At 46.5% G+C, this 27,942-nt stretch overlaps 1 protein-coding gene across 1 annotated transcript in view; it reads right to left on the bottom strand.

Moving 5' to 3' along the window:
• Positions 1–1,452: 1,452 nt before the first annotated feature.
• SFXN5 (sideroflexin 5) overlaps positions 1,453–27,942 on the bottom strand; it is a gene marked incomplete at both ends in the record, with an annotated part of 102,266 nt that continues 75,776 nt past the window's right edge. Inside the window, 2 exons of the mRNA XM_081999516.1 lie at positions 1,453–1,530; positions 22,678–22,795. Of these exons, the coding sequence (XP_081855642.1) occupies positions 1,453–1,530; positions 22,678–22,795 (196 nt within the window). The remainder of the gene's footprint in view (positions 1,531–22,677; positions 22,796–27,942) is intronic.

Genomic DNA, 27,942 nt, shown 5'->3' with positions numbered 1-27,942 from the left:
AAAAGGAAAAGGAAAAGGAAAAGGAAAAGGAAAAGGAAAAGGAAAAGGAAAAGGAAAAGGAAAAGGAGAAGAAAAAGAAAACGAAACCGAAACCAAAAAAGAAAAAGAAAACGAAAAAAAGAAAAAGAAAAAGAAAAAGAAAAAGAAAAAGAAAAAGAAAAAGAAAAAGAAAAAGAAAAAGAAAAAGAAAAAGAAAAAGAAAAAGAAAAAGAAAGAAGAAGAGAAAGAAGAAGAAGAAGAAGAAAAAGAAAAAGAAAAAGAAAAAGAAAAAGAAAGAAAAAGAAAAAGAAAAAGAAAAAGAAAAAGAAAAAGAAAAAGAAAAAGAAAAAGAAAAAGAAAAAGAAAAAGAAAAAGAAAAAGAAAAAGAAAAAGAAAAAGAAAAAGAAAAAGAAAAAGAAAAAAAAAAGAAAAAGAGAAAGAAGAAGAAAAAAGAAGAAGGGAAAGAAGGGAAAGGGAAAAAGGGAAGGGAAGGGATCTGCAACAATCATCTAGTCCAACTGCCTGACTATTTCAGGGCGGACCAAAAGTTAAAGAATGTTACGTCCTCAGACAACTGGCTTAGCAAAACGTGGCTTAGCCAATGAGCTTAGATGAACAACCTTACTTTTAAGGGTCTATGATACATGGAGAAACCCCATCCTTCATGTCTGTGCAAAGGGAAAGAGCAGATTGATCACATTTTTGCTATAAGAGCCCTTCCTACTCAACGTGTGGACATGTTGGCTTTCCAGTATCTTGGAATACTTCCGGCAAAAGCCCTTGCAGATATGCCTGGCGGTAGCCTCCTGGGACACGAAGTCTTGCAAGTGCAACGAACGGCAGGATGCCACCAGGACAGTCTGCAGAAGAAGGAGGGAGGGATGGAGGGCTATGACCTTCGCCGTGCTAACGGAGCGTTGCACCTCGAGCCATGGAAGGCTGCTTCCGCGCATGATCGCTGGGGCAAGGATCGGCGTGAAATCAATACAGGACACTTACCAAACACCCTATCAAGCGCTTCACATTCATGCACCCGCTGATCTCTACGGAATTACCTTTGTGCAGCATCAGTGTGGAGATTTAATTCGCATCGGAAACAAAACTTGCTCGGTGAAACCTACTTTCATGTAGTTAGGTATAACCATGTAAACACGCCGTTAAACATCCCTCCATGCAGTGCTATTAAGTTCTGAGATTATTCTTTAGCTAGTTCTCTAAAGTGTTTGAACGTAATTTTTTTGTTGCTGTTCCTGTTGCTAATTTAAAACTTTTAATATTCATCTTTTTGACTGGTGTGAGGTGTCAGTTCTCTGCAAGTGTTAATTTGCTCCCAGTTCACCGGGAACGGCAATACGTTACTATCGCTGAGCTCTATTATTTGTTTTATCTTGTTGTTTTCTTTTTCCCAGTTGGGAGCTCAAGGTTCCCCCTTTCCCTCCCCAAATCTTCTGGGCTGAGATGGTCCGCATCCACTTACAATCCTTTATTGTAGACTACAGTCTTACTGGTGGTGGCCATTGCGATTTCTGGCTCCAGCCGAGATGTCTCGATCTGTGAAATCAAAGAGGAGGCAAGATCAGAATCAGTATCACGCTGTTGTGCTGCAGCAGGAGCTCGATGGATCAATAAATTCACGTGGGGAAGTATAATATGTAAATAATACGGCGTCAATCACGCCTTTTCCGTGTCACTTTAATGGGTTTTACTCTGCTCGAGCCTCAAAACATCCCTGTTTGGATTGACTTACATTACATGAAATGATGCACGCTCTCTGCCTTGCCATATTCACTGAATTACAGAGCGCCTCTGAGAATCAAAAGGATCCCACCCATCGTGTTCCAGGCAACATCCCTTCCTTTTCCTGCAGCCAAGGTCCCCTCGCACGGTGCTAGAAGGAATCCAGTCCCCGAAGCTGAGGTTTGCACGCGTGGGGACCACGCAAAGCCACGGCTGCCTGGCGACGCGAGGGGACAGCACACCCTCGTTCGGCTCCTGGACCAGGGCTCTACAGCCTCCGATGAGGACGGATCACAGATAAAACCTGCCTACCCCTTTCTCCGTCTCCATAACATCTCCGTCCCTTTCCCGTTTTTTTTTCCTTTCGCTGGCTTCGCACAAAGCTTTCCCTTGCTCTGCAATCGCTCCGAACTTTTGCGTCCCTGGGAGGGATCCCTGGTGCTCCCGGTTCCCGCGGCAAGCAAAGATGCCACTCCCAAGCGGGACAGGGCACCTTGCAAGACCAGACTTTTAGAAATCCTATACATTGAATTGATGCTGTTGCTGACACAATGCTAGGAACCCACGTTAAAATCGAAATGCTTTTGAAAATGTTTAACCTAGTTAGACAAATTAGCAAAAATTTGTGCAAAACAATTTAGGTATTTAAAATATTCAATGTTTTTAAAAACTGGAAAAACTGTTCTTAGCTTTCAGCTGCAAAAACCCAACAAAATATAACATCAAAGCAATCTTAACATGAGGTGCAACATAACCCTTCAGCAAAGCTGTTAAACAGCTACTGAAGCATCATGGGAAATAGCACTTCATTTATTCAAATGCACATATGTCAGGTTTTTGCACCATATGTCATTCCAAGCTATTTACAGTAATAATTAAATCTTAATCAACGTTTAACCTCTGTAAAATGTTTGAAGGGATCTAATCACCCTTCAGACTGCACTAATGAAGGAGAAATATATAAACATAAAAAGAAAATGATGCATAGATAGCACACCAGAAAGAACAGTAATTGCAAAATTGTATTTCTTTTAAATATAATCAGCAAATTATGTAAAGTAAGCCAACGAGTATTTTAAGTGAAGACATCTTGGGTGTCAGAGGTGTGATCAGCTAATTTTGTACTGCTATCCATAACAGATGTAGCATATTTTCTTTTAGTGCCATTATTAGCAACTTCACCATTTCTCTCTGTGCTGAAACACAAAGCGAAGCATTGTGCCGGGGAGAGCACCCAGCAAAGGTGCAGGAGAGGCGATTCTCACGTACACCGGCACTGACGGGATCCATTTTGAGGGAGGATTGTCTCCGATCTGCCTGGCTCTGACGCAGCTTTTCTTCCTATTGTTTTCTTATTTTTCTTCCAGAGACAGAAAGAAAAGCTCCGAGGCATCAGGGCTGGGTGGTTTCACCCATTGGTATGAAAATATCGAGGCGGGGAGTGCTTTAAAATGACCTGGAATTGGTGATCCAACCCTGACTGTCCATGCAGGGCCTGGGGACGTGGGACAGCTTGGCCAGAGCAAAACCCAACCTACTACTGGGACGTGTCCGCAGAAAGCTAACGGAGAGCCACCAACAGTGCCTTCCTCTCCATTGGGGGCTGGAGAAGTGGGAGCTCCAAACAAAGCCTTGGTGGACCCCAGTTTCAGACCCCAAGTCTGAAGGCAAGACCTATGGGGAAACACTGATGACCTGGATGTGCTGAGTATAGAAGAGAGAAGTTCAAGGAACGCGTGGTGGCATTCGCGTGTGCAAGAGGCTACGGCACAGAAGAAAGGAGTAGTGTTTTGTTCACGCTCTCTTGGGACACAATTCAAAGGGTATCGAGTAAGATCCAAGCTGAACAGCAGGAAGAGAATCCTAGTGGGAACGAGTAAAGTATTGCAACCAAATGCTTGGAGAAGGTGTAGTGTCTCTGTGGTGGGAAGTTTGCAGCACAAATTAGATGAAACCCATCAAGAATAGTCGAAGCAGAATTAAGCCTGTCTCTGTGGAAGGAGGCAGATGAGAGAACTGTTTGTAGGTCCTTCCAGCTTTGTTCCCATGGGTCCAGGAGGGAAAGGGCCTCCCTTCCCCACATGGCTGACCTCTTCATTCGTGGCAAGGCAGTACACAAGGCCGTTAGATGGGATGGCTTTAGGAGGAACAGGATTGAGGTGCGATAGTTCAGAGACAGATCATAGTGTCTGAGCAGAAGGACAAGGGAATGAATACCTAATGCAAGAAGGACACATGGTCAGGGACTCCTTTGAAGATCTTGAAAGAAGATACAATCAATCACAGGCATTGGTCTGGAGCTGCATATTACTGAACTGACTTAAGCCCCTTCCTGAAGCCTGGGAAGATGTGAAATAAATCTTCTGGACGGCGACTGGTTGAACTGGAACAATCTCTGCAGATCCCCTCTGACTGACTTTAATACAGCAGATACTAAAAACTGCTCTAGAGTCTCAGCTATAGGAGCTCCAAGAGGTGCATCCACACCAAGGAGGCAGGTACAGGAGGGACGTAGTCCACACCAGCACTGGCAAAGCTGTTCAGAAGTGGATCAGGAATAACTTACTCCTCTCACGGGGAAATCAAATGCAGAAGAGGGAGAAGCATTTGGGTGGTGGGCTACAGATATTAAGACAACATTAAGACACAGCCTTATTGTGTATCAGTTCATTCTTTGAATCCCTCAGGGGCTTTTGTTGGAAAGTTAATTTCACCTATTTTGGTGTAGACTGCCACTCTAGCTGTTCAGCACCCTGGACACGCTCGGCCAGCCGTTCACTGGACATGGCATTGTGAAATGGGTCTGGGGACCACAGAGTTCCTTGTCAAGTTTCTTGTGTCTCAGCTTCAAAGACGATCCCCAAAAGGATCTTTTTTGGTCATGGCCTGGCCAGGAGTCCCTCCAACAGGGAACGCTTGCCATGGAGGGTGCTCTGAGGAACAGGTTCAACCCTGTTGGGACAGTTGTCCCTGTTGGGACACTGATGGGACCTGCCCCACCCCATACCGGGTGACTTTGTCCTTCCAAACTGAATGCCCACCATGGGACTGGATTTGAATTGTGTTCAACCTCTTCCTCTCAATGGGGTAGATCTACTTGTGCTGGGGCAAAGGATGGATCCCCTTCCTGGCTCTGGGATGATATTGCTGAGGTACCTACCAGAAAAGGGCCCTCAACAATGAATCCAGAAGAGAAAAGAAGTCCAGGAGGGATGCCAGGTTCACCACCAGCACTCAGGGAAGCATGGTGTATAAGCATCACTCCTAGAGATTGCCACAAGGATTGGGGAAAAAAAAAAAACGGGCTTTCAGGCTGATGGCTGCATGAGCGTCGGTGCAGCATTGACCATTCGGTATCCTGACATACCGGCATGGATGACACTCTAACGAGGCAGCGGGAGAAGGAGGAATTGATTCACCCCGCTGTGAGGCTACTGGAAGCTTTGCTATAGACGCAGGGATCCCGATGCTTGCTGAGGACATGGCCAAGGTGCATCTCCAAACTCATCTAGAAACGTGGCCGGCGCTAGCCACAGCCCATCCCAACACCAGGGAGCTGGTGTGGCCTGAGGACACTCCTCTTTCCTCTAGCAGATAGCCGAGTGCATGAAGAAAAAAAGGAAAAAAAACAAGAAATGGTGTCCCCTGACCTTATTCAAGCAACTGTTTATAAACCAGCATCACCCAGGTAATGCGGGCAGGATGACAGCGCCGGCTTTTTAGCAGTGCTCATGACCCGGTGAAATCCATCCCTCTCGGGGAACAAAGCCGCCGTAAAGGGAATCACCTCTCGCGATGCCCACCGCGCGCCAGCTCTCTTCCCCCCCGTCTCTGCCTTGCAGTGGAAGCCTCTCTCCTCTCATCAGCACAGACAAGGCTAATTGGGGTGATAAAGAACTGGCTCCGAGTGCCGGCGTGGGCTGGAGGAACAAATGGTGCGGTGGTCACAGCTGGTGCTGCGGAGACGGAGAGGGAGAGGGTGTGAGGCAGGCTCCCGGCGCCCAAAGTTTCGTCAGCCCATGTTGGATGCGGGGCGGCGAGGCGGGGGGTTGTGTGTGTTTTGCATTCGCTGCTGACACGGGTGTAGCGTACATGCGCGTCCGGTGAAGCAGAAGCAGGCAGAAAGCAGATGCTTTTTGTTTGGGGTTGATACTCATTTCTATCCCAGCTCGGGAAAAGGTGTAGAAAGGAATGTGCTCCTAAGAGTGCAGGGAGAGAGATAGGTCTAGGCTCGCTGCCAGGGATCCTGTAACGATATGGAAGGCAGCTAGGGGAGACAGGAGCAGATGGATTTGGCATACAGCTCATCACTCAGCCAAAAAAAGGGAGGGAGGGGGGGAGAAGAAGGAAGAAAGCGGCCAATTTTGGTAGGGGGAGGGTCATATGGACTGACGGATGCTGCACCGGGAGGTGGGGGAAGGGAGGATCGGGCCGGTCACCGCATCTTCTACAGTGCCAGCGAGGAGACTCGGTGGTGGCCCCGGTTCGGAGTCCAGGAGCGCTCTCCCAGCCCTTCCAGCAGCCCTCTGCCATCTCCTCCTGGGCCATTAGACATCAGGGCAATGGCCGAGGCCAGTGGCAAGCTAACCAAGCCCGAGTGAAGCTCTGTGAGGTGTAACAAGGACCACGGTTAATAAATGGCACCATGAAGCACGGTGAAGGACCAGCAGCTGCTGCTTCCACGGCGGTGGGCTCTGTGCATAGCTAGACGGAGAGATGGGGCACATCCAGCACCGCTAACAGACTCTGCTCTGTCCTCAGTGGCCTAGGTGAAAAAAGATCATGTTTTTCCTTGGATAGGTGAGCTACTGCTCATCAGCCACACCATGGTCACCGGGCACCTCTGCTTGTAGCTTGGTGCAACCATGGTGTGAAAGCACCACCCTACAGGTCTACCAAGGTTCCCTTTCACCTTCAACCTGTAGTCATCTAATGCAACTCTGCTGAGAAGCAGAACCTCATTAAATTTGGCTTAACATGCTTACTTGGGATCAAAAACCAACTTGATTGGGTTTTCGATGGTCTTGTTCCCGTGGGAAGACTGCCTAAATGTTCTTCTTTCAGATATTTCATACCTTCTTTTTTTCTTTTAATTGACAATAGCTGAAAGAATGCTGATGGGGCCAAAATCATAAATCTGAACCTGTGCTTAATTTTATAAGGCTTTCTAAAACTGGAAAATGTATACTGAATGATTTAAAGACAGCAGGATTTTTTCCTCCTCTGTTCAGATAAACCCTTTCCAAAGCTTTTCGCAGACATCAAAAATTAAAGTGCTCTCCATAGGATGAGGAACTCGATGTTTGCTAAGGAGCGTCTCTTGGAAATGCTATGGACCTACGGCCAACTGAAGGTGACCTGACAGGTGAGGGAGTTCAGGAAATGCCCCATCTCACCCAAAAATCTTTTGATTAAATCACAGAAGATGTTTTTCAAAGCATATCCAGCCTCTGGTTAAGGAGTCCAAGCAACAGTGGAGCTACAAGACCTCTCAGTATCCCTCTTCAAAGAGCATCAGCCATCCCCATGCTTTGCATTTTTCCAAATTTAGACTTCCAGCTCTGCATTTATCTATTTGCTGCACTAAGGAGCTCAATCCTGCCCAAAAATTTTTTCCCACAAAAGTATTCAAGGACTATCAAATCACCTTTGTTAAAATTTATAGACAAAACTCATGCTGCTTCTCTGCAAGGCAGATTATTGTTTGAAATACTGGTGTTAAAGCTCTTTTCTGACCACTTCCCAGGTTTTCTACGTAGTTAAAAAACATATGTACCCCAAAACTGGACACCCTGGTTGAGAGATGGTTTCATGACTAATATACATGGTAACAAACAAATAATTGATACTCAGTTTGCTGGACAAATCACAAAGCTGGGGGTAAATGATTTTGAGACAAACCTGAGTTTTGTTAGTTTTTCCTTCAAATGAATAATAAAAACTGAACTTAAGAGGTGACTGGTACCGTTCTCTTAATTTTTTGTTTCTGTCAAGTCTTTTAGACCCCCCTCATTTAAAGAAACATTCAGTTTTCATAAGAAAAAACATCATCTCTAGTCAAAATGTCTTTCTCAAAAACAAGGAAACAAGTTACTTGACTCCATTTCACAGAATCACAGAATCACTAGGTTGGAAAGGACCTTTAAGATCATCAAGTCCAACCATTAATCCAGAACCACCATGTCCCCTAAACCATGTCCTGAAGCGCCACATCCACACGTTTTTTGAACACTTCCAGGGATTTCCATCCTTGAAGCTGGCTAAGGTGTTAACAAAATGAAACCAGAGCCTGGGAAGCCACCGCTGCCGCTCGCAGCCCAGCAGCCGGGCGTCCATCCACCCATCACTGGTCGCAACATGTCCGAATCCAGTCCCACCTGGGATGCCAGAGCCCCGCGGCTCACAGGGAGCCCACTCAGGGGTTTGACACCATCCACCTTCCCTAAAAAGTGCCGACTTTGGGGTCGGTGTGGGGAAGGAGGGCTGGATGCCCCGAAACGCAGGGATCAAAGAGCTGCGCACATGCTGGTGCGGAGGCACGGAGCGCTTCCCCGGCAAGGGGTTAGAGCCTCCTTTCTCACCATCCCTGCTTTGATCACCTCCTTTTGTCTGACACGCCAAGGTATGCAACTGCACGCGGGGATGGACATTCCCTAAGAGCCTTTGCGACGCTCCCCGGCCACCACGCTGCGAGGAGCCAGCCAGACGTGCCCTTCCAGCCGGGGCTGCGCCGAGGAAGCGGCCTTTTCGGTCGGGCAGAGCCCATGCACCCTGCAAGCAGAGCGCCGTGAAGGCTGTGCATCCACGCGGCACACCCACACCGCCTGGGGTGTGCAACGGCGTGGTCCGGTGCGGAGGAGAGACCACCAGAAGATGTTCTGGGAAGGTAGAGGCTTTGGAAGGAGAAGACACTGAGGGCTGGGAGCCGCTGCACAAGCAAATAGATTAAACCTCTCTGATGCTCTGGACCTGTCTATTTAGGAAAAAGATTAAAATTTGTCACGCACTCCTGCATCAAGACAAGCACTACCACGAGTGCGCGGCTTGTACTTCGAATGAAGTCATGGCACAGCCTCACCCAAGTGACCAGAGCCTACAACCGTGGATACAACTAAACCCCTGCCGCACCACGCCGGGAGAGCAGACACGCTCATGGAGTGAGAGGTTCCTCTCTTATGTGCTTGGAAGTAAAGCAAAGCCAGCAGCAGATAAGAACAAGCTCAGGGATAAGCAGATAAGAACAAGCTGAGAAGAGCATTTGATTTACATTACCCTTTCACCGCCATGTAAGTGGACTCACGTGCAATTTAGCGTATGAGTACAGTAAGGAACAACCAGACATCCCAGGTAATTTGCAAAGTTTCTTGTTTGACTGCAAATCTAGAACTACTGCCATGTGTCTAGCAGGTGGGTAACCTGCTAAATCCCTGCAAAGTAGTACTTTCAGGGAGGATTTCGCAAAAACAGCTCTGAATTCAGAGCCCTGTTTCCAAACAGTACGTTTTTAGGGATATATCATTTCTCTGCAGACAGTGAGCCAGGCTTACGCTGAAGTGCAAGAGAGAAATGCCTTGCCTCTGACAGGATCTGTGGTCAGCACATTTACACCAAAGACATATCTCAGTGCTGCTGTCTAACCTCTGGTTGGACATACCTAGAACTGGCATTAAAAAGGACCATTGCTTGAAATGAATTTTACCTCCATTTTCATTCCCCTCCCTGAAACAATAAAAAGGAGGAAACTTGGAATATTTGGCTGTTCTGGCTCTTGAGGGTTATCCATTTCAGAAGATATTTTTGGTTTTTGACATGGATGCTTTGACCACCAGCATCCACCTCCAGCTGCCTGGTAGGACAGGGCAGAAAACAGAAGTTCTTCTCAGACCAGGCTGGAAAGTGTCTGAACATGGCACCACGCATACCCCGCTATGACACCCGTTAGATATAAAGTATGTCAGTGATGGTGTTAGTGCCACGAGCTATTCACACTCTATCACATCTGCTGACACCTCTGCACCGTCCTCTGAAAACGTCACCGCTTTTAGCAAAGCACGAAATGCAAAGTGTCAGCAGCACCTTGGGTGCCATCAGGTTTCTGTGTCGAGACGAGCAGGAATATTCCTCATGCTCAACAGATGTTTGGATAGAGATGTGCAATTGCTTTGGAGACAGCTACAAGCCTTAAGATGTTACTGCCCTCACCTTAAATGGGAACAACTGACTCTTCCCCAAAGCAGAGCAGAAGATTTTATAGGATTTATGGGTCAGTTATGGGACAGCAACTTCCACCACTTCATTGGTGGACTTGGCAGTGTTAGGTAAACGGTTGGACTTGATCATCTTAACGGTCTTTTCCAACCTAAATGATTCTGTGATTCTCTGACCAAGAATGAGAGTTTTTAACTTCAGCTTCAGGAGTTGCAAATTAGCGTATCACAGTTTCTCTAAAGAAAAATAATATGCAAATCAAAAAAACCAACACTCTAATCAGATGGGAAGAAGGAAAACACGGCATCTTAGGCTACTGCCCAAGCAGGCTAGAGCAGAGCACAACCGCCCACGAGGCAGTGAGCTCCCCTCGCCCAGCGGCACGTTTGTTTCCAGTGCTCCAGAAATGACTGATGATAACAGTGTCAGCAGGTGGGATAATAATATATGACAGCAGGCACCTAAGGCTGCAAGGTAGCTTCCACTGCTCGGCGTGTCCCTGCCTGTCCTGTTCAACAGCCGCGTTTCACTCCTGTGCTCCGGCCCCCGTGTTCGTTCACTGCCCCAAAACCAGTCCACCGGTAAGATACCAGCTCTAACCTTCCAGTTCCACATGGAACCCTTCTGGTGTCTCAAGATGACATCAATGATGAACAGACATGGTGAGATGAATGAAAGCCACTCCTAGAAGCTGGGTTCAGTGAGCACTGGGCTAACACGGCTCTCAGACCCTCCCAAGTCTTCCAGCTTTATAAACAGATTGAAAGGTCAAACCCCCGCCCCTCGCATGACATCGTCTCCAAGTCATTGCAAAATTGTGGACTTGAGTCTTCTGGGAAAGAACAGGGTTGCCCACAGCACCAAAATCCTCAAGTATTTAAAATAATAACAATAAAAGCAAATACAGGATTTGAAACCACTTGAAACCATAATTTTTCAAATAGCAAGATCAACAAAAATTTCTTTCTGTCTGTCTTCCAGAGAAAAGACACATTTCCAGTTCTCTCTAGCAATCCAAGAAGGTGAAGGGCTTTCTCTCCTTTCACCCAGTCGCTGCTACCCAGGAGGTGCCATCCTGCGTCCCTGGTGAGCACGGCACCTTGTTCGGCAATGCTTTGCACGGGACCGAGGGCTAAGACACAAGTAACACCAACCCACCACCCATACAGAGAAATGTAGAAGCTCAGGTATGAGACTGAACAAAGAATCGAAGTGAAGCTGTAATGGAGAGAAGCTAAGACCGTGGCATGATGTGTCTTCCATGAAGTGAAGAACCACACAAAAGGCCTTTGCAGGAGCTAAGATGCCTTTTCTCCTTCACTCTGGAGAAGGCCTGCTCATGTATAGGAGATAAGTGCTCATGAGGTAAACTCTCGGTTTGCCACACTACATTAAATTCTACAGGAGCTCCAGAAAGGTGGGTGTCTTAGGCTGCTACCACAGCAGAAACACATGTGTTCTGACCTCAGGCCATCCGGCCTCATGAGGTAAGGACCCTCTTCTTCAGGAGATGACTTCCTCACAAAACTATTTGCGTAGGGCAGTCAGTCTATGGGGTGTAGGGCAAAAGAAACTTCCTCCTGGCCTCAGGGAAGAAGCCTCACATTTCATGATGTAGACTCTGTTGGGGGAACACTCAAGTCAAGCCAACCAATGGATGGAAGAGTCATCTGCCACCTAAAATATGATCCTGAGAACACCCAAAATAGCAGAGTTTAGGGCCACTGCTCCTTGCTGGGATGAAAAGCATTCACAAAGACAGTTAAGAGTAATCCCTCCTCTTTTGGAAGAAAAAAATCCTAGTTTTGAATGTGGATATTATGAATGCGGCAAGTTTCCCTTTTGATGAAAATGAGCAATTAGGTTCATTCTGGTAAGAATTCCTCCAGCAGTTCTGTCGAGGAAGAGAGCGTTTGTTGCTGTTTGGTGAGAATGTCAATCCCTGCAACTCTCTAACTATTAAGAAGGAAGAGCATGATGAGTATTGTAGGATTTAGGGATGTCCTTGTTGCTTATAAGAAGCGAAGCAAGTTCCTCAGGATCCCAACCTCCACATTTCCTTCTCTTGAAGGACCAACGGCCTCACTTGAAATAGGCTGCTAGATCCAAATGATTTCAAAAGCAATTACAGATAATTATATATACGTGGGCTTGAGCAATGTGATTAATAAGGCATTATCTGCAGTAAGCAAGCATGCTTACAGCAGGCAAGTCTGGACAACTGGCCACCTTCCTTTGCTCCTAACATCTCACTTGGAGTAGTCTGAGCGACGGTTGCTTCAGATGAGCTAAAACAACTGTCTCTCACCATGCAGAAAAGGACATACCCAACACTATGCAGAAAGAGAGAGGTAAGTCAGGCAACAGCCGGCAAAGAGCTGGGGACAAATCTAGTTGCACCAAATAAAGAGGCTGATGGCAACCAAGAAAGGGGACTGAGTTTTCAGGGTGGGCTGGCAGAAAGAGAGGAAAGGTCTCGGCTTTCAGGCCAAGAAGAAACCAGCAAAACCAAGGAGCCGCAGGAGGACGGTGCAGGGCAGGGGGAGACACGGATGGCCATCTCCGCAGGTTCCCCGGTGAGGTGAGCAGGACAGGAATCCCTGGGGGAAGTGCTTCGGGAGGAGCTGCTCTGTTTACAGTAGGTGCTGCTGAAAGGTGTCCTGAAGAAAGACAGCAATTAACAGGCCTGGAAAAAAATGGCTTCTTTCCACAAAGTGCCTTTTAAGTATGTTTTTTCGAGCCGCTTTAAGGGTTAATGTTTAGCTGTTTATCCGGAGTTGTCGGATGTCAGCTCTTTCTTTTGACTCCTAATGGCTTATAGCCATCAGGAGGTGAAGACTCCTCAAAAGAAATGGTGTCAGGAATGTTTTTTTATGCCCACTAGCACCCACACACCTGCAGGAGCCTGTGCTTGCAGGAGAGATAGTTTACATACTTGAACCTGTATCCCAGGGACAGAGATATAAACATGAAACCAGATCCCGTCTGACACCGCTGCTGAAGCCCCTGGGCAGTACAAATGGGTCCTTTCTCCCACACCCACCTCGGATGACCACAAATAACAGTTCGGTTCAAGCCCTCACTTCCCCGCGAGAACAAGCTCTGCTGGTCCAGGTTACAATTTTAGGGCCAGATCCTGTGAAGTTTTCAGCACCTTTGACTCCCGCGAGCTCTGGTCATGAAACAAAGGACCACTCTCACGAGCAGGCTTCAAAAACCAGCTCGGTCACAAATCAAAGCCTCTCGGACAGGGAATGTGAGAACAAAGACACAGGCTCCAAATCAATCAGAGCACTGCTCACTCGTGACCTTCCCCAGACGAGAGATGTCATTGAGCCTAATAATTACACCGCGAGGTGCAAACAGGCTGAGCAGTTGTAAATCTAACCGCCCCAACGTTTCCTAGGGGCTTGTAAAGAGTGATGGTGGAGCTGATGCCCCTGAAGCCCAGATCCTTCCTCCGCCTCTTGGAAAGAAGGCCATTTGTGCACGGAAGAAGCGACCGAGACCTCCCAACCCCAGCCCACCGGGGAGTGAACAGGCATGGGAAATGCTTTGATTTTGAGAAAGACATGGGGGAAAAAAAAGACATGGAAAGGGGAGATGTCCTCATCCAGAAATGTTCTTTGCTTTGAGAAACTGTTTCCTTCTCTCCTGGTCATGTCTCAGGTAAGTGACCCCACAGCAAGAGGAGTTTCAGTTGTGCCAGGACGTGAACCAAAAGGGCACGGCGACGAAGTATGCCATGAGTTTGGGAAATGGGGGGTGGCCCTGCGACAAGGCAGAAGCTGCTCTGGTGAGATTACCTCCCGTGGGTTTGCATCTGGAACTGCTGCTGCATCCAGCTGCACGAGGGCAGAAGGAAATTACTGTGCCACGACATTCTCCCTATCGTCCTGCTGCAGTCCCAGAAAAAGGTCTTAAAAGAGCATCACACAGTAGTGATGAGGAATTACAATACAGTGATGAGAATTTGGGGCTTTTCATGCTTTGGGGGGAACAAGAATGTCACAGTCATGTAGAATCTGGAACTTTTGGTTTCTTTGGTTTTTAGAAGCTCTCTGGAGAAACATCAAACCCTGAATTGAAGCCTTCCCTGAAGTAGGAGGGAGCTTGTGGCTGTTGGTTCAGCAACTCAGACTAAAGCACCAGTGGAAGAGAAGAGGACTACTAAGCCTGAAGTGTCCCCATGTGTTTAGGAATACCTTCTCGTGGAAAATGTGCTTGAGAAGGGAGGGTGGAGCACGTGAGCCTGCCTATGTCCTTGCTTTGAATATGCCTGAGCTCCCCAAAAAGCTCTGCTGCCACTTTGACTTGGAAGTTTATAGTAAGGAGGGTGATGTGACCTTGCAAGCTCTAAAGCAAACACAGCAAAAGCTCCTGGCTTCCTTCTGTCTGTGTCACGCTGGAGACGACGACAGAGCGAGAGAAACTCAAGGTGGGAGCAGGAACTGGGGCAGATCTCTGCAGCCAAAAGCAAGTCATAGAATCATAAAATGGTTTGGGTTGGAAGGGACATTAAGATCATCTAGTTCCATCTTCCTTTCCAGGGGCAGGGACATCTTCCACTAGACCAGGTTGCTCCTGACAGAAGAACCTGTGTAGGAGGCCGACGATGGGTTGAGAACAGTCCCTGGGCATCTACAGAGCACAGGAATAACACTGACAATTACTGCGATAGTTAATGATAAGAGCTCATCACCATCCTCTGGAGAGACCCTTCCAGCTCCCAGGGCGTCTCTCTGCAAGCCTAAGCACAAGCATGAATCCAGCCAAATCATCTCAGGCCACCTAAATACCTCCAGTAATGCAGCGAGTCCTCCGTGCTAGCAGGCTGCTGGGCAGCAGTTCTCCTGTGCAATGCAACTGGAAGGAAACTAAAAGTCCTTGAGGGAGCCTGCAGCACAGGAAACAAGCCACCGTGATATTTGGTTTTTTGCCTGGTTGCTTTGACAGGAAAGGTGTTCTGCAGCTGCCAGGCTGCCGAAGGGGACGAGGGGGGAGAGCAGTGGAGGTGTAAAGGGAAAGCCAAAGGGTAGGACCAAGGGGGAAGCGGTGTGTGAAATCTGGCTCCTCAGGAAACACACGCCAGGTCTGAAACCCTGCCCTGACAGCTGGCAGAGGTGAAGGAAAACCCGAGCTGGGGGCTGAGAAGGGGGGTAAGCCGGGAACACATTGTCTTCTCTTCTGCTTGATGCTCGCAACCAGAGAGGGCTGGTGAGAGCAGGGAAGGAAGGGAGATGCCAGAGAAGCAAATGGTAAAAGCACTCCTGTCTCAAACCAAGGGAGATCAAAAACTTGCCAAAAATTGGCTGGCTAGTCCAGACTCAGGTTCAAGTTCACTGCTCATCCCTTAGTATGCAGCCTCTGACCAACCTTCCCTGTTCAGCAGATTGCGGTTACTGTGCAGTCGCCTTCTTGAGACGTACAGGTGAGGATCCTGTTGTGCTGCATGACTAAGGTCCCATCTCTCTTCACAAGCTACTGAGACAGCAGAATTGAGCACTGGGCACCAGTCCCATGGTGCTTTGAGCTGCTCTGGTGACTTCAGAAAGGTTCATGGGCAAGGTTGTGATTTGATCTGGAGTTGGGAATGATTTGTCACAAAAAGAGCTGGTGACAAACACTTTGGTCTCCAGAGTTCCAGGTCCACACCCAGGCTGACAGCAAGGGTAGGCTCCATCAGAAGCACAAGAGGACAGATGTACCCACCACTTTCTGTGCAACAGTCTCAGACACTTAAAGCAAAGGCTAAAGGGATCTTTGCCTTTCCACTGCTCAGCTGAGGCATGGTCCTGCCATGCTGCAGGAGGACACAACTCTCTTGTAACGCAAGATGAAGGCCATGGTTTTCTGGTGTTAAAACTCAGCTCAGATAAGCCCCTACAAATTATAAACCAAATTAACCTAGAGAGGTCCCAGACTAAAATTATTGCACTGCAATTTCCAGAACAGTTGCAATGGGACAGGCAGGGCTACAGCTGCGTGAAACGACATCGACCAGAACCCAGGCTAAGGCTCAGGGACAACCGGTATGGCACAGCTTGCATCCATATGGCCAAACTCTTCCCCCAAAGAGGGAGGCTTTATTCGTTGGGAGCAGTCCCTAGGAGCGCTACCCTCCAGCATTAGCTGGGAAGCCAAAACTGATCCAGAGAGGATGCAGGCAACTAACCAGGCTGGACACCATGGGCCAGCGACCCAGCTTGTGCTCGGACCCTGCTGAGTTTACAAGTATAGACTTGGTTTATGATTTCCTTAGGCTACTATTTCTTACAAAAGATGGACTAGCAACTTGGTTTTCTGCAACCATGTCCAGCCTTTGTGTGCAGTTATGGCAGTATCATTCTGCTGTTCCCCAAACATCACCTCCTCTCCCATCACTCTCCCCTTCCAGGCACAGGACTATGCTCTGCAAGGGGTCACTCATTTGTCCTCCAACCTCTGACAAGAATGAGTCTATCCTTACCAAAGAACATCAGACACAACCCTTGTCAAGCACCATCCTTCACCTGAAGGCCAGAACAGGGTTCAACATGTTTCCAAACACGTAGGGCTTTACTCTCCAGTCCTACTTGAAAAACATCAGTATTCAACCACTCAGTATCATTCCTGGAGGGTTCTGCTCAAATAAAAAGAGTTTCATGGGCATTAAAGAGGTCCACACAGATCACCTCTGCGTTTTAAGTTCATGTGGAAAATAAAGATACTCTTGCCTATGTCAATAGTTACTTTGCCAGCAGAGAAACTGGATCAGTACATAGGAGAGGAACCTCAAATGAACCTCTTGGTGCTTCAGAAGACAACAGTGGAGCATCACCTGTGTGTCAGTATGAAACCAAAGCCTCAGGGCACAGCTTGAATCTTCTGCAGTCTTTGGGAGACACATACCACTGAGCTTCTAGCCTCCTGCCAGTCCTTAAGGACCTCGTGCCGCTTCTTTTCTAAGAGAAGTTCCTTCCAAGACCAACCTCCCTCCGAAGGGTAGACTTTGGCCAGAGTACTCAGGTTACCAGATTCTCAGGAAACCGCTCCTCAGACCCAGAAGCAAAGAAATACCACAGAACTTCTCACTTCTCAAAGAATTTTTCCCCATGGCAGCTGGCAAATTCTTTCCTTTGCTTCTCATCCAAGTTGGACAAAATTACTGCAGAGAATCCCTCCTGCTCCCCTCCCCCCGTGCAACGTAATCCCAAGGGAGAAATGGTTTCATGGGGACCCCCTGCCGTCTTGCATCTGATTTCCCTCCTAAGTATGGTATAGGGAAGCGTCTCGAGGGCTACGGCTGTGACCTCCATACAGCTCTTTTGTCAAGTGCCATTTCATTAAAAAATCAGCCTTTTAACTGTGGACGCATTTCAACCTCACCAAATCTGCTAATTATTGACAGTTGGTGAAGAGGAGATTTCACTTGTTCCTCCTGTTAAACTGCATCTAATTAGTAATTACTGGTTCACTGTCATCTTTACTGCAATAATCCCACTGCACATTGGCTCATTAACCTTTTGCTTTTCTACAGCAGCCTGCCAACAAGATGAAGGCTAAAACAGATTGGAAAACAATAGCTCAGCCTTGGATTTTAGGCTGTTTATTCCCCTTGTCCTGGAGATCCAAAAGGAAGATTATTCCTAAGAAAAGGCTTTCAGCAAAATCAGCCTAATTCCAGAAGATGGCTCGTGTTGCCCTAACCAGCAACCAAGGCCCTTTAAACTTAACCCATGGTGAGGGCATGTGTATTATAGCGAGTGGAAGGGCTTCTTTGCTGTCAGCCCTTGCTTCAGCTCCACTTCTCACCTCAGTTTATCCTTCTTTATCAGCATGATCCAGCACACTGGCCATGGGATGAGGCAAATTTCGGTGGGTTTCCAGCACCCTGGCCATTCAACAGCATCCTGTTGGATGCTGAAAAATGAATGATCTGGATGAGCAGGGACCAAAGGGTGGAAAATCAGTGGAGCAACCCCATGGTTATTTCTTTTGCTGCTACACTGAATTTCATTTGCACAAGTCCCATTTTCAGTTTGGAACTGTCACAGCTGTTTCTATTGGCAGTGCATAGCTGAGTAGGAGTTGTCAGTGGGGATGCTGTAGGATAGGCGGCTAGAAAAGAGATTCCCCGGGGGGCATGGGAGGCAGTTGGAGGTTGTGGGCTAAATGCATTAACTAGATGTTTCTCCTAAACTTAACAGCAGTGAATTACTTAATGCATATTGATGTATTTAGGTACCGGAGTTAACACTATGTTGTGATGAAAAGTGTATGTCTCAGCATCTTAAGCGTGCCTAGTCTCGAGGATCCATGTCTTCACAGCTGACACCAGGGTTTTATTTTTATAAGGTGATCTTCAAAACCATAACATCTAGAAACAAATTGTAATTCTGGAGCACCATTGCAGACATCAAAGTGGATTCCATCTGTACAAAATCAAGGAAAGTACGATGTCTTAGTTAGACTAAATACTGACCCAAGAGGAAGATCTGGATGCATTATCCTTCCCAGCACATGAAGGTTGTTCAGCTCCAAAATTTTCACTTACCAGATACTGGTGTTCCTGTAGGCAGAGTTGAATTCTGATTTCTCTTATGTTACTTTAAAACAGGTATACCTCTGAAGCAGCTACAGCTGATGTGATAATCTAGCACATTTATTAAATCTATTGCAAGACTTCAATTCTGCTTGAAAACTAATTGTAAGTTTGAGGCCGTTTAGAAGAGTGGATCAAACGTGGCCAGTCAAGCTCCCATGCTAAAACAAGCGCTTAATAACACATCAGCTTATGTGTTTGCTCTCTGACTAAAGGCAAAGGGCTGTGAATGTGTGATTAAGGGCAGAATTTGGCTCATTTACAATTCCTGAAAGGACTGCTGCTCAGACCATAATCATATTTTTGGAACAGAACACGGCTATTACATCTTGTTGTTAATAATTTACTCCCTGGGTAGTGCTCATTACAACAGCATCATCTCAGTCATGTTATGTTCATAGCTGCTTCACCTACTGCAGTTACAAGAAAAAGCAAATACACACGTGCATATTTATATACACATGCATATACATATAGAGAAAGGTCAGTGTTCAAACACTCACAGCCTGTTAACTTAGTTATCTGACAAGTTCATGGACCAGTGATGAGTGACCAAGAAGTCACACATTCAGAGAAATGCTCTTTGCAAGGAAACTCAGATTTCCTATCCAAGACTGTGAAGAAATGGCTCTGGAGAGATTGTTTTGGATAAATCACCTGCTCTGCTCACTTGAGCATCCCCACAGTCACTGACCACTGAGATCTCAATGAGATTTTGCAGAGTGGGAGGTACACCCTTTACACACACTCTCACACGTTCATAATGAATGCAAACATAACTGGAAGACTAATCAGACCAGGCTGCTATGGAGAACTTGAGTCCTTAGTGTCAACAGATGTGAGGTCCAGCTGTGCACATGCACCTAACTCCAGTTGAGTGGAGCCAAGACCCCAGTAGGTAATGAGCTATGCCACCAGCTGTAATGGTTTCTCTTCGATGACATGAAGCGTGGGCAGAGAGCACGTCATTCTGTTTGATCTACTAATCAGTGCTGATTCATGTTTACATTGCAGATAACATTTCATCTGCTTTTAGAAGGTCATTTTCAAGTGATGCTGTATGGCTTCAGTATTGCCTGATGCCTGCAATTTGAAGGAAGTCAGACTTTAATTTTCCTTGTGGGCTAGAATTCATTCAGCTGTTAGCATCGACACAATTTCTCAAGCTTCAATATCAGATACTATACGTTACAAATTATCTGTCACCCATAAAAGCTATCATACAAAAGGCAAAAACATCCTGTGAGCTTCATTTTTAGATAAAGAAACTATGGCAATGAAGAATTATTTTTGTAGAGCCCGAAGTGTTTAACTCTGAATGCCTCAGATTCTGATACCAAAACTTTGGTTCCCATTGACCTTAGTAGGCATTTACTATCTCAGAGGAGCCCATGCTAAGCGATGCTGACAGAAAATACTGGAAATACACAAAACGCTAAATTTCAAAACAGAATTGCAGGGTGAGTTTCCTGTCTGTGTTGAAAGAATGGTTTGGTTTGGCCAACTCTGTTAAACATGTATGTCGTCAGTGAGAAGGGAGAAAATACACAGTGATGGCTGCTGAAGGCTTGAGATGACAAAAATTCTGGGAAAGTGGTAAAGAAATAAGAGCCTAGGTCTTTGATACAGAGACCTCTGGATCACACGGTGACCTGTGGAAACGAAGTCAATGTGCATCATACGATGGTCAAACACAAAATTGCCTCTGAGCACAAAGAGTGTATGTACCTATTGGCATGGGGCACCTTATGGGGGGCAATGGTGGCAATGTCACCTTTGGGGTAAATGAGGCTAGTGGTACCTGCTGTGGTCTTGCTCCCCCGATTATCTTGAAAGGAGACCTCCCAGGAAAGGCCCTTCTGGTGGGTGAAGCTCCTTTCCCTAGAAACAGGAGCATAAAGGATGCTCTATGTGCAAGTCTCCTTCCAACAGGAACTTTGGACACACCCTGGGCATGTACCTTGAACGGGTGTGAGACCTGGAAATGCTCCTCAGTCTTTCATAACCAAAATCTCTGAGCAGAACTTGAGATCAGAGCAAAAAACTGACGGACAAGGATCTAAGGTTGAGCTCATGCCAAAATGACTAACATGCTCTGTGAATGTATGAATTCAAGTAGAAGCAGGCAAATCACATTGCTCCTGCAACTGGTACTTGTGCAACTTCTTCTTACTGGAATACTGTGTCTGGTTCTTATGGAAGGACTCCAAAAAGGATGTTGACTAATTAGAAAAAGTTTAAGGAAGAGCCATATGAATCATTAAAGCTTCAGAAAACATGTCTTTTAGCAAAAGACTCCAAGATTGAGATATATTCAGTTTCTTAAAGAGAAAATTAAGGGACGGTTTTATCTCAGCCTGTAAACAGCTAGAAGGACAACAGAAAATTTGTAACAGGTTTTTCAGTCTAGCAGAGAAGTGTACAACAAGACTCCCTGGCTAGAAGTCATAGATAAACCCATCCAGACCGAAGAAATAGAATTAACCAGCACAGACTGTGATACCAATTTCTGATCAACTGTTCTAGTTGACAGAAAAAGAACTTCAGCAAAGTCCTTTGCTCTGTTCGATCGCGGTTTTACCAAGTTATAATAGTGACCCTCCCTGTAAATGTACAGATTTACAATCTGGAAATCTATAAGCTCCAAACACTGAATGGTCAAAATTAGTGACTTACAAAAAAATACAATTACCAATTTGTTCAATTAACTTAGGTACGAGTGATTTCATTAGTCATTCTGCCTGTTTGCTTGGCTAGTCTTCCTCTGTTCACTCCCAGGCTGTGTCTTCCCAGAGCCAGGCTAGAAGATGGAAAGGCAGAAACCCTCAAAGTAGCTCTGGGAAAGTACATCCACATCAAACGCATATCCCAGGCTCTTTGCTTAATGGACAAAGACTTGTTTTCACTAAGTCAACACCAAGGAAACACCACTGCCAATGGGAGAGGGTGAGCTGAAGCATGTTCTCCCTGGTGCAGCTCAGCTCTGACTAAGCTCAAGTCCCCAGACAAGACAGGACAAACCCAGCTGGCATCCCAGAGCAGAAGTCATCAGTCAGAAGCACCAACATCCCTTGACTTGTGATCTGACCAGACCTGACCTGGGAGGGACCAGAGATCCCCATGCTAGCTCAGTCACCCCTCTGACTGGTGATCAAGTGGGCAGAACATTATCCTCATACATTTAAAAAAATGCCTTATTCCAACCTGTTTGTCCCCCTGATCCCTGGTGTTTTGATTACTAAACAGTCTAAATGTCCTCCACATGGGAGAGGCATGGAACAGACCATCCCTGTGGGAGAACAACAGATGTGATGGAAGGAAGGAGCATCACATGATCACACATTTGCCCCTCAATACAAGAAAGACATTGAGGTGCTGGAGTGTGTCCAGAGAAGGGCAGCAGAGCTGGTGAGGGGTCTGGAGAACAAGTCAGATGAGGAGCGGCTGGGGGAACTGGAATTGTTTAGTCTGAAGAAGAGAAGGCTAAGGGGAGACCTCATCGCTCTCTACAACTACCTGAAAGGGGTTGTGGTGAGGTGGGTGTCGGTCTCTTCTCCCAAGTAACTGGGGATAGGAAACGGCCTCAAGTTGCACCAGGGAAGGTTTAGACTGGATAGTAGGAAACATTTCGTTACTGGAAGAGTGGTCAAGCACTGAACAGGCTGTCCAGGGAGGTGGTGGAGTCACCATCACTGGAAGTGTTCAAAAAACATGTAGATGTGGCACTTCAGGACATGGTTTAGTATGGTGGTGTTGGGTTGATGGTTGGACCTGATGATCTTAGAGGTCTTTTCCAACCTTAATAATTCTATGACCGTCCCTTGTCTGTAAAAGGTGCATTTGCTGGGTGGAACAAAGGTTCCTCTGTTCAATTCTTCCTCTGTTTTCTTGGAGGGTACGACCCACCACACGATCCAAACACTGGTTAAAAGCATGGAAAAGGTGTGTGATGTTAATCTCTGTTAGCATGTGCTAACAGGAGGGACTAACATAACCATCACCTGCCCAGTGAATCTGGACTTTTTCAAGTGAAGAAGAGAGCAAGCAACTTCATCTAAAAATGGAGCAGGCCCCACAGAATGAGACTATTATCCAGGAAGGCAAAACAAGCAGTGGCACTGATAAACCCCTCTGAGATATCCCACTGCAGTGACCAGACATGTACTGACCTCGGACATCTGCGGGAAGAGACTGATGGCCAAGGGGAGGGCCAGGCCAAAGGCAGCGAGGCACACAAGGCTTTGGACTGGGAGAATCATCCGGGGACGGGACCTCAGGAGTGATGTTCTGGAAAGGAAAGGTTTCATTAGACCATTGCATAGACAAGGTGAGTGCATGCCATCATCAGAATGGACACTGGTGTTCACCCAGACCCACTGGTGACCCTCTCTCTAACTGGTCTAGGTTCCTTCTTAGTAGGTCATCAACAAGTTCACCCGCAAAAGATCCCAAGTCCTGCACACTGTGCTTTTGCATCTGCTGGGGTTACACAGCCCATGCCAACATAAGTGCTCACTTCTCCCAAATTAAAACAGGATCACTTCACGCACGCTTCCCCATTTCAAACCATCTCACAGTGGAGTAAAAGGCATACAAGGCGATCTGGCTGCACGCAGGTGCCACCTGCATTAAGGCTTGAGAGACTATCTTAGGTGAGCAGAAGGAAATTAGGTTCTTGAGAGATATTGTGAATTTTATCGGCCTTATCACACGGCGGTACTGAAAAAGGCACAAGACTTTGTTAATGGGGTAATAAAGTAGTAAACTTGACAATACCTTAGTTTGTTAAAAATCAAACATCTGCAGAGCAGGTGATAAGGATGTTTTAACACTTGCTGTCCCCAGGGCATATTTATGAGTTCAAGGCTTGTTAACAGCAAATACTTTAAGATACCTGCAAGGTCAGGTTCTGATAATGACCCATTAAGTGACCCTTTTAATGCAATTAACATCGAATGACAGAGACAACATTTAGCTAACAGAAGGTGGCATTTTTAGTGTATTCCAGGATACAGGACCTCATAGACAGTGTGCAAATGTTAGGGGGGAAAATGTACTTATTGAGGGGTTTGTTCCGGAGCTATTTACATCAAAAGGACACCTGTCATTCAACTTTTTTCTATGAATCTGAAACAACTGGGAATATAAACCAGCAACTTGATAGTGAGTTTTGTTTGAGTGTTCAGTGGGTATTAGCAATGTAGAGAGAGCAGATTTGCTGCTGGGTCATCAGCTATGGCCTTAGCCCCAAGGTGCATCTCTCCACTGTCTATCCTGATCTGGAGGATGCCGATGCCTCAACCATGGTCCTGCCGTCAACCATGGGCAAAGATCTGCTAGTTAATGCCTTTCCCCTGGGGTGATAACACAGGAGCTGTCTTTTGGTCAAGGAAGGTACAATCAGATTACACAAACGGCTAAACATCATTGCGGTTACCATCGCCAAGGGCGGGGAGGGCAGTTTAAAAAACATTTCTAATCCAACCAGCACCATTCACAAGGTGCCCACCAAAGCCAAGACAAGCAACTCTCCCCACATCAGGGCATGCCGCTTTGGCACACGCAGCGGTGATTCTGCAGGCACGTCTCCCCATGCAGCCCGCGCCTGCAGCCGATGCAAGATAACAGATTACCTCAACCCCCATCTACTCCACGTTTACTGCAGGCTACAAACACGCACCTGATGAATTATAACGGAGCAGCTGATGTGTGGGAACTTGTTACCCTGCTGTACGTTGTCTGTGTGTCTGAACATTCAGACTTTTCGCCCTTCGCTAGCAATGCTTGCTGAAAGCTGTCTTTATCTTGAGAAGGTTTGGGGGAAGCGGGGAAGGAAAACAAGATCCGGAGCCTCAACTCCTCCAATATCTCAGCTCGTCACTAATAAGCTATCGAGACAGAGTTGATCCTATCAATTTGTGCTGTGAAAGCCAAGCTTCTGTTCTCCAATATTTAGCTACTTTGTTTTGCATAGAGCACAGTCTAACCTAAAAGACTCCTGCAGAAGTCCAGAAGGATTATGTCCGAGTCAGGAAAGCAGGTTACCTTGCTCCATGCTCTTTAACAAATGCAACATTCAAGAATTGCCATCAATAAGCTGTGATAACCAGTCCCTGGGATGCAGAGGGGCAACTCCTGGAGCTGACTTATTCTCCTGCTTAAGCTGTCATGATCCATGAGAGCCCTCGCTGAGAAAATCATAAAACCGGCATCCTTCAAGCCTTCCTGGAGTACAGTTTAGAGCCAAGACATCACTGCTTATCCCACTCCTGACACCTTAATTTGGAAGCTGCACCCTCTTTAATTACTACCCTGTTGGGGACCTTATAATCACCCAAGTAAAAACTCAACCAATTTAAAATGAGCCCCAGTACAGCCCCCAGGTGTGATTTCCAGGAGTGCTTCAAACTCAGGCCAGTTCAAATCACAGTGGCTAACCTCCTAATTAAGAAGAGTTACGGCTTGATTTAAAAAGGAGAGGGGGCTAATTAACACATGTAGTGTAATGTCTTAATTGGGATTCAGATTCTAAAATTTGTGTGGCTCAGAATAAATGACTCATAATTAGTCGAGAGGTCCACTTTTCTTCTATCCCTAGGATCTTTGCTTTCGACACAGATCTCAGAATTTTAAGTTAAATATTGCTTGCTGCCTTTCGTTAGCTGTCAAACGCAATCAAAACCCCTCTTTTCACCCATTAGCCCCCCATTGGAAGTGAATGATTAGATGTTTCCAAAGGGTTTAATTGCAGAATATTATAGCAGTTTAAAAAGAAATAAAATTAATATCTATTTGTTGAAGAGTGAATTACTTTACAACACTGTCCTGTGTGCTCTGCCAAGGGGTTAGATGAGGGGACTGGAGGTCTGGACCATTATATCCACCTGACAGCCCAACTTTGCCAGTGGCACCTTCTTGAAGCAGACTGCTATAGTCACAAGAGCAAATATCATCTCACCCTACCAGTAATTCTGCAGGACTAGTTGAAGCTATTCTCCTACGAGAACAAGAGTTTCACAGACTGTCACCATGCACACAGGACAGGACTGGCCTCAGTGCTCAGATGAGACAACACCGGATTGAAAAATTTGCACCAAGAGAAGGTCTCGCATTGGAAATCTGCAGGAAGACAATAATATGCATGTTTTATTGTCCCCAATTTTAGAAGCCAAATTTTTGGCACCAATGGGTTGCTTCAGTAATGATCCCTGTTTATACATCGACCTTTGGACGGCAAAGAACATGCATTTTTGCAATGCTTCCCTCCTCCTCTCTCTTTTTTCCTGTCTTTTTTTTTTTTTTAAAGATCTGTTTCTTTACCCCCCTTCAAAACCCTCTAATGCCTATTCTTTCTGCAATTTCCCTTCATAAAATTTGCTTGGCAGATAGAGAAAAGGCAGTTAACCCGCTGGGAGCTTACTGATCCTAGGTAGTGCCTACTGTTACCGGATATACCTAAACCAGCTAGACCCTATGGATAACACATCAATATGGATGAGTGAGCTTGTACGTAGGTATATACACAGACACACGCATACTTGTACAGACAGTACATCTGCTCCGCAGAGACAGTGTGTTGTAGATCTTGTAAATACACCTTCATTCAACTTTCATCACATTGTTCATTAGTGGTTTAAATTTTGCATAATTTGGCAGCTGCCTCGGGCGTTTTTCAAGAGGTACTGTAATTTATTCCATATGGAAGTCAGTTGCTGTACTAAAAAGGAGTTATCAGGTTCAGTGAACCAGAGCTGTATTTGTCTAGAAGGAGGTGTCAGATGCTTAACTAAATATGACAGGAGTTAACCAAAGTCTCCCAGCTGACAGATTCTGTGGGGTTTCTGTAGTGTTTGCCACAAACAGGTTCAAAGCTAATACATACATCACAAGACACCGAGGATGCCGGTGGGGTAAGAAAAGCGCCGGAGGCTGAAGCTCTGGGTATCCCAAGGCATTCCAGGCTCCTCAGAGCCCAGGGTTTAAAACATCCCGCTGATGTGAAAACAAAGTTTGGGGTGGTTCTCCTACCCCAGGTCCCAGTTCTGTGGAGAACCTCCCAGAGCGGGCACCATACCACGTCTCTGCTTCAGAGAGCCCGTCAGGTCTCTCTGCTATCTGCAGAGGGTGTTTCTGAGCTTTTCTCACTCATTCTGGGTCATTCTGGGAACGCTGAGCTCTTCTAGCAACCAACAGCTCTGCCTGCTGTCCTGTCCAGCCAGGCCACCGCTGTCCTGGTCAAGGAGCATCTCCTGCTCTTGGCTGTAGCCCCAGTGCTCCCTCCAGAGGACACAGCAGATGCAAGGGAGTGAGGTTGGGGGATTTTTGTGGTTGATTGACGTAATTAAAGGAGCAGTTTCAATGTTTACTCTGGAAACAGCCACAGCAGTTTAAGGTGTCACTGCTGGCAGCTGTTTAGTTAAAACAAACTTCAGCGAGGGTTTAGCTGGACGGAGAGACTTTGCACTTCATAGGAGGAAGAGCACCTGTAGGGAACGTTCTGCACACACTGTCAGAAGGAGAGTATCTCCAGCAAAAGGCCATGAACAGGAGGTCCAGGAGGGCCTCCTACCTCACACACGTTTCTGCAGTGAAAACCAAGGTTTAAGCTGAACAAAATGCCCTTCCAGCACCACAAAGACATGGGCTGAGCACTAGCTATCCATCAAGAAAACCCATTTTTCATGGTTAGACTGACCTAGCAAAGCCAGAGCAGCTCTGTAATGTTGATCCAGCCTGGGAGTGTCCTAATTTTATGAGCTTTACAGGAAAACAGCCCTGACAACTGCTGCGTGAGGATGCTGACATGCTGTGGCAGCTCTGCCACAAGATCAAGATGATGTGGAGATGAAGAGCAAGCAGAAACACTCCTCTTTTATAGACACAACTATTCTGCTTCCTGCTTCTCTCTCGGCTCTTGCCCATTGCCAAGTTACAACTCTCTCCTCCGTGAACACTGCACAGTCAGTTCTAGGGCCTCCTCTTGTCTAGCCTGACACACCTGAGCTCTTGGAGCCCGTCCTGAGACCTTCTGCTGCACTTCAGACCCTCTGAGGTTGCTTGTACTGTGAGGCAGCAAAGAGGCTTTAGGCTAAGGAGATCAGAAGAGCTTATGTTCTTCAATCTCCACTGCCAGCTATTAGTTCAAAGTGTCCACAGTAGACGTTGCTGGTGGACTGAGCTGCGGTCTGCTTGTCCATCACTTGTCCAGACCACGTGAACCAAGGACCACTGGATTTGGGCTGTCCCACAGAGCTCAGCCTACAGAGGAACCTGAGGTTGCACTTACACACAGATCTGGATGGTCTACACATAGACTGGCTGGGTGATGGGCTTCAACTCTGCAAGGAGTCAGAATCACAGAATCACAGAATCACTAGGTTGGAAAGGACCTTCAAGATCATCAAGTCCAACCATTAATCCAGCGCCACCATGTC

The sequence above is a fragment of the Phaethon aethereus genome, assembly GCF_964289735.1.
Source record: "Phaethon aethereus genome assembly, chromosome: 4".
NCBI lineage: Eukaryota > Metazoa > Chordata > Aves > Phaethontiformes > Phaethontidae > Phaethon > Phaethon aethereus.
Note: the sequence above shows the minus strand (reverse complement) of the source record. Positions and strands in the feature narration are given on the sequence as shown.